The sequence below is a fragment of the Cutaneotrichosporon oleaginosum genome (genome assembly GCF_008065305.1).
Source record: "Cutaneotrichosporon oleaginosum strain ATCC 20508 chromosome Unknown ATCC20508_contig01, whole genome shotgun sequence".
NCBI classification, from domain to species: domain Eukaryota; kingdom Fungi; phylum Basidiomycota; class Tremellomycetes; order Trichosporonales; family Trichosporonaceae; genus Cutaneotrichosporon; species Cutaneotrichosporon oleaginosum.
This window is the reverse complement of record NW_027072170.1, coordinates 2,280,242-2,291,807: the sequence shown is the minus strand read 5'-3', so window position 1 is coordinate 2,291,807 and position 11,566 is coordinate 2,280,242. Positions and strand designations below refer to the sequence as shown.

At 60.3% G+C, this 11,566-nt stretch overlaps 3 protein-coding genes across 3 annotated transcripts; all 3 read left to right on the top strand.

The window, feature by feature from the left end:
• Positions 1 to 1,367: 1,367 nt before the first annotated feature.
• COLE_00919 (uncharacterized protein) lies at positions 1,368 to 3,593 on the top strand (the record flags this gene model as incomplete). Its single annotated transcript, XM_018423362.2, has 5 exons — positions 1,368 to 1,708; positions 1,746 to 2,117; positions 2,165 to 3,303; positions 3,339 to 3,480; positions 3,518 to 3,593. The coding sequence occupies 5 exons, from the start codon at positions 1,368 to 1,370 to the stop codon at positions 3,591 to 3,593; spliced, it is 2,070 nt and encodes a 689-aa protein (XP_018278294.1).
• Positions 3,594 to 3,811: 218 nt separating this feature from the next.
• On the top strand, positions 3,812 to 7,374 carry COLE_00918 (uncharacterized protein; the record flags this gene model as incomplete). The annotated part of the gene is made up of 2 exons (XM_018421403.2): positions 3,812 to 4,189; positions 4,222 to 7,374. The coding sequence occupies 2 exons, from the start codon at positions 3,812 to 3,814 to the stop codon at positions 7,372 to 7,374; spliced, it is 3,531 nt and encodes a 1,176-aa protein (XP_018278293.1).
• Positions 7,375 to 10,098: 2,724 nt separating this feature from the next.
• On the top strand, positions 10,099 to 10,770 carry COLE_00917 (uncharacterized protein; the record flags this gene model as incomplete). The annotated part of the gene is made up of 1 exon (XM_018424481.2): positions 10,099 to 10,770. The coding sequence occupies one exon, from the start codon at positions 10,099 to 10,101 to the stop codon at positions 10,768 to 10,770; it is 672 nt and encodes a 223-aa protein (XP_018275403.1).
• Positions 10,771 to 11,566: the final 796 nt, after the last annotated feature.

Here is an 11,566-nt window from a genome sequence, read left to right as displayed (position 1 = left end):
ATCACTCTAAGCTCGCGTGGTTAACGTGAGCTGAAATAAGTTTTCAGAGTTGATTGAATTGTGTCATGTATTATACTCATTAGTTTACATGTGTGGTAGCATTTTTAGCGGATCCTAATTTCATTAGTAGGAACGACGTCAGAGGCAGTGAGCTCCAGCCCCACCGACCTCCGTGCCCATGTCCTAGCAACCCGGCGACGGCTCAGCGATACAGCTCTCAATCTCCTCCGGTCCTCCCTTCCATCACCTCAGCCCGCTGTCCGCGGTTTAGATCTTCTCTCGCGCATCTGCTATCCAATCCTCAGATTCAGACCGTATCGAGCTGTTCACCCAGCAAGCTACGACTCGCCCGATCGTCCGCAGGACAGCCCTCGTACAACCGCTCCTCCCATCATCCTCATATCCCCCATCGCTCCTCTCCTTCCCCTCCCTACCTCGAGCATCTACGCACCATCAGTCACTCATCTCCTGAGTGAAGTGCAAGTTGCGCGGCTATCCAGGTAGTTGTTTCAATCCAGCACTGGAACGCTACTGGCTTCACTTGTGCGCCAGTCCCGAATTGCCGTTGGCCTGACCTGCAACGCTGAGGTGTCTTCTCGCCGCGGCACCCCCACTTGCTCTCATCCTCCATCGCAGGGACGGGGAACGCGCCCCATCCCGTCTTCGTGGCCTCAACTCTGTCACAGCCCGACACCGACGTCGGCCCACTGTCATTATATCAATATCCCTCGAGCGTCACTGGTGCATCGGGAGAAGCTCCGAGGCGTGTTGCCACTGGCCCCCACCAAGATACGCCTACGATTGTGACGGCAGATACAAGTGTGAGTTGTGTGTTGGCCGCGCAGGTTCCACCCGCTCTGCCTCCCTTTTCTGTCCTTCACTCTCTCTTCTTTCTTCGCTCAACACCTTCCACGCGTCACCTCCACCCCAAACGCTGCAGTGCATGCTCTTTCCCCTCCTCTCTACGCGCTCCACGCAACCGACACCATCCACTACGCCCATACTCTTCCCCGATCCCTCCGTCGTCCCTCCCTAATCGCACTCGCGCACTCCCGCTCCATCCCAGACCGCCCATCGCTGACACCCCGCTCTCCCCCTCCCCCCTTCTTCTCTACGCTTTATTCTGATCCTCCCCTTATTCTTTCCGATTTCACGCCCACGAATCTCCTGGAATCTACCTTCTGCCATTGTCTGGACGCGGCGAAATGCAGCGAGGGACTGTTCGCCGCAGGTCTGTAAGCGATACTGAAGACTCTGCCCAACGCCCTTCTCAACGCCATCGCACGTCGGACACTGTTCCTCACACGTCCACCCCCTTCCCTTCATCCTTCACCACGACCCGTACAACCGAGGCCGCCTCACGCACCATGGGGCCCCCTGTGTCATCGAACGGCACAAGCAATGGTGTCTCTGATGGCTCTCCCTCTGCCCTCGCAGTCAACGGTGGTCCCTACAACCTCACTCCGTCAATCATTGAGCAAGTCCAGTCATACCGCCCCAGTGGCAATCTGGCCTACGCCGATGACAAGGATTGGTCCGCCACTCAAGATGCCGACTTCATGAGGGCGGACAGTTCGGTGGCAAATATCGTTGATTCGTCACGGGCTCGGGCCCTGCAGCGCAGTCAACCACTCGGGCGCCGCATGCCAATCGACCGTGAGGAGCTTGTCCGACTCATGCTCCAAGGCCTTCATGACATGGGATACCAGTGGGTTTCCTCACGTCATTTGAAGCTGACGAGATAGTCAAGCAGGAGAGGTTCTCGCCAAAGAATCAGGCTACACGCTCGCAACCCGCGCGGCGCGTGACTTTGAGGCCGCCATTTTGGGAGGGCGATGGGCTGAAGCCACCGCCCTCCTTCCAGCTGTGGGCATCGCCCCCGCCCCGGAGACCTCCGTCAACACATCTGAACCTGAGTCATCGCGCAACAGCATCTCTTCGAGCAAGACGAAGGCCACAACTCACGAGCACCCCATTGATCGCGCAAAGTACCTCATCGCGCGGCAGAAGTACCTCGAGTTCCTTGAAGCCGGGCATCAGAAGAAAGCGCTTTACGTGCTGAGAAATGAACTCGCGGCGTGTGCCGCTGACTCCTCCTCACTGCACGATCTCTCTGGGTGAGTCGCGAGCTTAGCGTCAACGACGAGTCAGCTGACACTTTAAGGTATATGATGTGTTCAGTAAACGATGACCTCTACGAACGAGCCAAGTGGGATGGTGCAGCTGGCATTTCGCGTCGACAGCTGCTCGAACGTCTCCAGGAAGACATTTCACCCAAGATCATGGTACCACAGCGGCGCTTGGCCACTCTGCTCGATCAAGCTCGACAGCACCAGCAGTTAACCTGCCTCTTCCACGACGACAACGAGCCCATATCTCTATACACCGACCACGTTTGCAGCAGCGGCTCGTTCCCATCGGTGACAACACATGTCCTCATGGACCACAAAGACGAAGTCTGGAGGATCGAGTGGAGCCCGGACGGCTACATGCTAGCGTCGGCAAGCAAGGATAAGACGGTCGTCATCTGGCAGCTCAAACCGCCCTCGGCGGAAAACGGTCAGCAGTATTCAATCAGCTTTTTACACCACCTCAAGGGCCATCGCGGGGCTGTTGACGCGATGGCTTGGTCACCCGACAGCCAGACCCTTGTGACTGCCTCGGACGAGCAGATCTTCATCTGGGACGTTAAGCAGGGTCGGCGGTCGGACGTGACACTCGAGGACACTCCCCACAAGGACGAAATTAGCGCAGTGCAGTGGCTTCCAGACGGGTCGCAGTTCGTCGTATGTTCTCTGGACCCCAGGGTCGTGTTCTATGACCGCTCAGGAACCATCACCCGCAATTGGAGCCTGGGAAACATGCAATTACGCGACTTTGCCATCACGCCCGACTGCTCTCGCATCGTTGCGGCCACGACCTGGCTCCGCCGCGTTCCTGTTCAGAATCAATTAACGCAGTCTAGCTCGCAGCGTCCAGAGGTGGACGTCACGCGTGCACGCCGCAATGACGACTCATTTGAGTATGGCAACATGGACCGCGGCGTTGTGGTCATCCGAATCGATAACCATGAGGTCATCGACTTCACCTCTGACACGAAGCAGGTCGATGTCACGAGTGTCAAGCTTTCGCATGATGGCAAGAGCGTACTCGTCAGCTGCATGCCCGACGAGTTACAGCTGTACTCTCTAGAGGGAAGACTGCAGCTCACTCGCACGTTCGTTGGGCATGTCCATGCACGGTTCCAGATGAAGAGCTGCTTCGGTGCGCCCAGAGACCGCTTCGTGCTCAGCGGAAGTGAGGGTAAGTTGACAGATTGAGCAGCAGTTGACGTCCAGATGGTTACGTGTATGTGTGGCAGAATAATAATACGACCCCCATTGAGGTCCTCTCAGGCCACACCGCGTCCGTCAACGCCGTTGCGTGGAACCCGATCCTCAGCCGCAAGCTCTTCGCGTCATGTAGTGACGACGGTACCATGTAAGATTGAAATGGCAAGTGGGAACTGACAGCGCAGCCGCATTTGGCAGCCGCCTCTGCCCGAGGGTGGGGCAACGGCCCCTTCAGATGGGGATGTTGGTATGGAGCTGTAGGCTGGCAGAGCGCACGTCATCACATGCATGTATTCTATGTTGTCAAGCGCTCGGCTGCGATCGGCGGCGCAACGTCAGGCCACGCACTGACAGGTACAGAGTGAACCGCCGGAAATTTTGCCCCCGCTTGGTGCCCCGCAAGTACCAGAGATTTTTGTGATGGCCACCAACATCTGCCAGTTTGACTCCTCTTAAACAACTCCGGCACGATCGACATCATGGCGTCTAACGTGCTACCCCTGTTCTGGGACTTGGCGTCATCTTCTCGTGAAAAGCGTTTGGGAGCGAGCGCCGACCTTGTCGCGGCTGCCCAGACATTCCAAGCAACCTACTCCGCACCCGAGAAGGCATCCGGAGACGAGGACGAAGACGACGACGATGAGGGCGATGACGGATCCGAATCGGGTATGGAGGTGGACGGAGACGATGAAGAAGAAGGGCCAAGCGCTGTTGACCCAGTTCTTGCCGCCAAGCTCGATGCAGCGCTGGCACGCAATAACGCTCCGGACGTGGTATACTGCATCAAGCGACTGGTCCGCGGATTGGGTTCGTCGCGTGAGCACAGCCGACTCGGCTTTGCTGTTGCCCTGACTGAAGTAAGCTAGTTCAAGGATATGGCTGACAACAGTTGCTTGCGCGCTCTCAGAACGTGACCGCAGCGCAAGTGCTTTCGCTCCTTCTGCGCGCGTCGCAGTGGAGCAAGGGGATGAAGGGGAGTGACGAGCGCGACATGATGTTTGCGCGCCTCTTCGGTGTAATGGCTGTCGTAGACTCAGGGCTGCTCTTCGCGCCATCTGCGACCCTTGACGACTTCTCGACAGTGCTCGAGAGCCTGCTGGCACTCGCAGACTCCAAGGCGTGGCTCGCCGAGGCTGCAGGCTGGGGACTGCTTCGGGCAGCCGAGGGGCTTCTCGCCGCCAGTGTCGAGTGGAAGGATGAGGCGCTCGAGCGCCTCACGGAGCGCGTGTACGCGGACCGCGCATGGTCGCCAGAAAAGGTTGCGCTCACACTCGCGCTGCAGCGGGGCGCACCGGATCTCGACTGGAAGGCGCTGCTCTCACCAACATTCAAGTCAACGCCGCTCCTTACGTCGCCGAACCTCGTTACTCTCGGTCGCATGCTTAAAGAGGGCGGCGAGGACGACGCACGCGCGGGCACGTACCAGCCCAAGCTGCACTTCGTGTGGGATGGCATCTTCGCTGAGTACTTCACGCACTCGGCGACAGGGATTGCGCCATTCGCCGAGCTGTTCCGCACCGTCGTTGATGAAGCACTCTTCGCCAACACCTCCTCCGCTGAGCGCAAATACTGGGGCTTCCAGGTGTTTGAGCGTGCTCTCCCCCTGCTGCCGGCGGACAACGTCCCCCTCGTCTTCACGCCCAACTTTATGCGCTCGTGGATGAACAACCTCTCTTCCACCGACCGCCACCTCCACAAAGCGGCTGTCCAGGTCGCTCGCAAAGTGAACGAGCACGTCAAGGCTGACCCAACCGCCGGTTTCACGCTCCTCTCTCAACTCGTTGGCAAGCACGGCCGCCCTGACTTTGACCGCGTCACGAAGACCAAGACGGTTGAGGGGATCATGAGCTCGCTCTCGGTCGACGGCGTTGAGAAGTACGTCGGGTACCTCGAGAATGTTCTCGTTAGCGAGGACGAGGGCGGCCTCGATGAGCGCCGCACCTGGGCGCTGGACCAGATGCTTGCCCTCGCGCGCAACGGCGCCGTGCCCCGCGCGGACAGCTGGATTACGCGCGTGCTGGAAGCGCTCCTCGTGCACGGATTTTTCCTGATTCGCAAGGCCGACAAGCGCTCGAAGATCGTCGCCCTCCGCGCCATGCCCAAGCCTCCCCTCTCGGACGTCGTCGCGGCGACCGCGCGCGCGCGCTTCTTCTCCGTCCTTGTTGAGGTCACCGCTCACAAGGAGGATGGGAAGGAGGGCACCGACAGCACGGGCAAGTTGTGGCTTACGCGTGCGCTCGACACAATGGCGACTCTCGAGAAGAGCTCGGCCGTCGAGCTCGTCACGGACGCCGACGACGAGATCAAGAAGATCCGCTCTGATGCTCTCGCGGCTCTTGCGCCGCTCGGTGACGAGCCGGCCGCGCGTGGTGCGCGTATTCTGGTCTCCTTCCTCGTCCTACAGACGTATGACGAGGCTGAGGACGCGCTCGACATGCTGGACGAGGCCGTGGGCGCTGTCCGCGCTCTGTTCCCCGCCAAGAAGCGCGGACGCAAAAAGGCCGAGCCTGTGGACGAGGACGCTCCGCCTCCCGTTGACGCCCTACTCGATGTCCTCGTTGCACTACTGGACAAGGGGAGTGCCGACCTCCGCACTCTCGCGAACCAGGTGTTCGGCATGCTTGTGCCCGCCATGACGGCGAGTGCTGTGGAGCATCTTGTGGCTCAGCTCGAGCAGTCGGGCGCGGCGGCTGCTGAGGGCGAGGATGACGACGAAGATGACGACGAGGAGCACGAACACGGCCCCGACTGCGACCACTCTGATGATGAGGACGAGGAGGAGTCGGATGACGAATCGGTCGCATCTGACGACACCGATGCCAACGCTGAGGTCGACCCCGAGTTCCGCCGCCGCGTGGCTGAGGCGCTCAAGGTGTCTGGCGTGCTTGACGAGAAGGAGGAGGGCGGTGAGGACGACAGCGACGACGAGAGCGTGTGGGACGACGAGCAGATGATGAAGGTCGATGAGCAGCTGGCCGCCGTGTTCAAGCAGCAAGCGAGCAGCAAGAAGGCGGACCTGAAGCACGCGGCGACCGAGGCGCTGCACTTCAAGAACCGGGTGCTCGACTTCTTTGACGTCTTCCTGCGCCGGCCGACACCGTTGGCACTCGCGCTCCTCCTGCCTCTGCTGCACGTGGTGCGCGGTGGGGGCGAGCTCGGCAACAAGGCCGCGGGCATTCTGCGCACGCGGCTGAAGAGCACTCTTTCTGCCTCGAGCGACGAGGCTGAGCTCGAGCGCGCAGGCAAGATCCTCTCCGAGATCCACTCTTTAGCGCGCCGCGCCCCCACCGCCGAGTTCTCGGGTCTCTGCAGCGCTGCGTCTCTCTTCGCCGCGCGTGTGGCGCCCGCCCAGGCGCTCGAGGAGTACAAGGCTACGCTGGCCGACTTCGTGACACGCAAGCACTCCGGCGTTCACCCTCCATTCCTGCAGGATTACGCCCGCCGGAACGCGGGCAAGGCATGGCCGCTCGCGAGCGAGATTATAACTCTCCTCAAGGACGGCAAGGCCGCGAACGCATATCGCCACGCCCAGTCATATGCGCTGCTCGGCGCGCTGCTCTCGCAAGCACCCGCATTGGTCAAGGCTGGCGAGATCACAGCAGCCGACGCCGAGGCGGTGGTCAAGGGCTCGATGAGCGACGTGTATACTGTGCTCGAGGCGGCGGCTGAGGGCGGCGAATGGAAGGCCGACCGGCTCAAGGACGCGGCCAAGTTCGCGCTCGTTGTCGCGCGCTCCGCGCGCGCTCTGGACATTGGGGACGCGTGTGATGCCCCACGTCTCGCGACAGTCCTCGAGAGCGTCAAGGCTGGACGGACAAAGGACATGAAGGGCGTGCATGCGCTTCTGCAGCAGCTAGGGGCTGTGCTGTCGAAGAAGGAGGGCAAGAGCAAGGAGGGGAAGGGGAAGGGGAAGAAGGCGGACGGGGCAAAGGCTGAGGTGAACGGTGCAGCGCAGGTGGAGGAGCCAAAACCTGTCACGGGCAAGCGGAAGGCAGTGAAGGAGAAACCGGCCAAGGGCAAGAAGAAGGCCAAGGCTGAGTAGGGCAGGGGGTTCATAGACATGCATTCGGTACATTAGTTGGATTTGTCGGAGGAGCGGACTCTTTGTGGGTTGCCGGGACGAGATGAAAGGTGACAGCTCGGGTAGGCGATATCTGGAGGTAGCACTTGTACGCAGAGTGGCATCACCATGCCGCCTTCGCACAACTGAAATCAATGTCTAACGGTCTGAGCGACGCGCACTGGGCGTAGCGTACTCACTCGTGGCTCTCGAGTGCACGCACCGGAAATCCGGCAGTACGGCTCTGGATCGAACTCCTGCCCTAAGCGCACTGAAAAACCAACTCCCCGTGTGCCCACTTGCTCTCTTCCGAGTTCTTGCGTTTCCACGTCCCGAGCATTGCTAGAGGAGACAGCAAAAGAGAGGCCTTTGCCCGATCCCTGTGCGACTTGAACACACGACCGTCAGGAAGCTCCTTGGAGCGGGTTATTCCACGTTGGAATCTGACACTCTACCAACTGAGTTAAGGGATCCTGCAGATCGCCGCCTCCTTCTCGCTCATTGCCTCGAGTTCTTGCGTTTCTACATCACGAAAACCTAGCAAGGTCAGAAGGCAGCAAAAGAGAGGCTGTTGCCCGATCCCTGTGCGACTTGAACACACGACCGTCAGGAAGCTCCTTGGAGCGGATTATTCCACATTGGAATCTGACACTCTACCAACTGAGTTAAGGGATCTGAAGATCGCGAAATTCCACGTCCCGAGCATTGCTAGAGGAGACAGCAAAAGAGAGGCCTTTGCCCGATCCCTGTGCGACTTGAACACACGACCGTCAGGAAGCTCCTTGGAGCGGGTTATTCCACGTTGGAATCTGACACTCTACCAACTGAGTTAAGGGATCTGAAGATCGCGAAATTTCGGTGGGTACAAGTCGCGCCGCGGGCCTCCAGTGTTCGAATGAACAGGTGGCCAAGAGTGATGACGAGGTCACGAAGGGAGGTCAAGAGGGAGGGTACAGTCTGGTAGAGTGGCAGCTGGCGTCATGGCGTAACAGGTCAACTTATTGTCTGTACAGGTGGGACGAGTGACTATCGATGTTGGAACATGGGCAACGCGTGCGACGGAGCTTCCTCGCTTCTGCGCGCTCGTTGTTACGTTCGTTGGCGGCCCTGGGTTTCTCACTCCGCTTCCAGCCATACCCCGCTTGTTGATAACACTGAGACAACGATGGAGACCACCACGGAAGTTCTTGACCTTACCCACAGTCGATTCAGTTTACCAATCGCGCGTCGCTTCCCAACTCTCTTCGGCCTCCCGCCGAGATCTTACAGGCCGCCTCCTGTACTCATGTTCTAAACCCTATTCGGAACTCTCGAGTGCATTTGTGCGACGCCAACGCTGCCGATCTCAACAGACCCGCTGCCCCACTTCCTAAGTCCATTTCTCTCGTGAACGACGGAGCACGTGATGCGGTGCCAGCCCGCCCCGCTTTGATCTCGACATGAACATGGCATATCCCCTCGCCACACTGCTTCATACAACTGCACGTCTGACCTCTTGACGAGCTGTATCACTCGCCGAGCGTGCCCATGGTGTTCACCGCTGGCCGCCCGCGAGACCCATCTGCTCTGGATCACTTTGACACGCGACCCTGTGCTCGGACAACCCCAGGGAAGGCGATCGCGACGATCATCTGCGATGCGTAGCAGGTGGGGTCGCGCAATCATGGATGACCTCGAGCAAGCCTGAGGGCCGGCCAACTGGGGGAGAGCTGGTCGGACTGTGTAGCTGTGTAGGTGTGGAGAATGAGAGAAGCGCAAACATCGCCTTGCGGCTGGGTGCAGAGAACAGTGCACCATCACAACCACGAACACGAGGACACAGAAGGTAGAGGAGGGCACGTGCAATGCGATGCTGTACCGCATTCGCACACGGGCACACACTTACACGCTTCGCGCCGCACATAGTGCCGACCGTTCTTCCGATCACTTTGACTCTCCTCTACCCATCACTCACACAACCTCAACCACTGACGACGACAAGCTGTAATCCTATCGCGACGATACGCTCTCGGCACTCTCACAACCTTTGCAGATAAAGTCATCACATATCTTTGGTCCGCCATGTCGGTCCAGATCGCACGCCAGATCCGACAGTTGACTGAGGTCGGCGCTCAGATCGAATCACCAGGTTTGATCTCCCTCTGGCACTTACGCTGACTACAGGCAGCATCGTATGTGCCCGCACTATGCATACGTTGACTGACTGCAGAGTCTCGCGGTCCTGACCACAACAGACCTCCCAACGACAATGCAGACATCGACGGCAACCGCCACCGGCTCGACTTCGGAGTCCAACACTTTGTGGGGGAGACCTTTAGCACTGCTGATCCCAGGCCCACTGGGGTGACCGTCGGACTCGCTTTAGTGAGTGCGCGCTGCCTCCGTCGCATATCAAAGCAGAGCGCTCGTGGCGAGCCCAACAGCTTCCTCCCGCCCATCAGCACACAAGCATGGCTTTCCTGCCCAGGGCCAACTATTCATACCCTCCCTCCACTTTCCACCTCTTCAAAACCCACTCTCCACTCCCAACTGCCCGCTGCTCATGGCCCCATGTCTCTTCCACCCGCCTGAAGCCGTACGTCGCGCTAAACCCAGGGTCTTATCGTCATCACTGCACTCGCGATCTTTGCTGTTTACCTCATCCTCCGACGGCGGCGCACCTCTCGCGGCCCCCGAATCGATCCGTACGCAGCCGAGGCAACCGCCATGGCCAACCTGCGGCCGCGGACGTCGATCCTTAAGCGCCCCGGCGGTGTCGGCGTGCTCTCCAGCGTCAACGACCGCGGCACGATGGCCGGGTACGGATGGGTGCGTCTTGACACAGACGATCGCGCGTCGTTTGAATCCACATACGAATATGCCGACTCGACCAACCCGCCAACTTATGGAGAGGCTAGCCACGGAGGTGCGCGAACCTGGACGGGTCCGAGCGATTCTTCTGGTGCGAGCGGAGGGGCGAGCACCCCTGCTCCAGGGGAAGGAGACGCGACTGCTTTTCGCGTCCACGGTACCATCCGCAACTCAGGCGGGTTTCGAAAGGTGCGCGGGGCGCGAGCCGACGCGCAGTCTGCAAGCCAGCCGGGGAGTGAAAGAGGCCATGTTTTGAAGCTGCGCCTCGACCCCGTCCTTACCAACCGCGCTGCACCTCTCTCGGCCGGGAGCCCGAGCACGCCCACGCCTCAGTCTCCGCCAACGCCGCGCGCAAGTCACATGAGTCACATGCCTTCCTTCCGTGGCGGCGAACTGCACCGGTATGACACGTTTGGGCGGAGACGGGAGGATACACCTAGCACGCTGTTCGATGTCGACGACGCAACGGTTCAGACGGCAATTGCGGGGCAGCGTGCCGGCTCCGCGTGGGCGCCGACCCGCGTGTAGCCAGCGGCATGGCGTTGCAAAGACGTCAGGCTGGACCAGGGAGAGTGTGTGTTCATGAGGCGCGGGCAGGTCTGGCCTGTACGCCCAAGCGTTAATGAGATGAAGAAGGTATGCAGCCGACGAAGAGGAGGGAGAGGAGGGAGACGCCGGCGTGACCAGAACATTATGCAGGTATTGCGATGAGCCGAGCGCAGGCACTAGGGAAGTGTGTGGCGGACATTGATGGGATGGGATGGTTGGAAGCTTCCTGGGAGCGGAGATCTGGCCGCTCCGACGTTCCTACGCGCGAGCCAGTCACGCTAGACAGGAGCGCACGAGTCGGGTGGCGGGCTCCGGGGCGTCCGGGAAGGGCTGGTGGCTGGCATGGCTGACCGTCGAAGGGCGTCGGGAGAAGGCGTGCCAAAGGCATGGTCAGAGCGCGCCGAGACACGCGAGGCACCACGACAGCGGCACAGCGGTATACCGGCCGCGGACTAGCGGGGGCGAGTGTCGGATGCGGAGCGAGGCCTCAGTGCTCGCTGGCGGGGGCGGGGCGAACGCCGGAATACGGACGCGTCGCGTGTTCCAAAGCGCGTGTTCGCCCCGTCAGTGGCGCGAAGCTCGACGCGAGACGCGCGGCGCGACGCGACGCATCGGTGCGAGCGGAACCCTCGGCGCACAGCCGGGCCGCGACTCGGCCGCGCAACGCTCCGATCGGGATGGGGTGGAGATCTGCCTCGCGCCGCGTTTCACGCACAGACGCGGGCATGTACCTGTGCCTGCGACATGCGGCACACAGCACTCGGGCCTTGGTTCT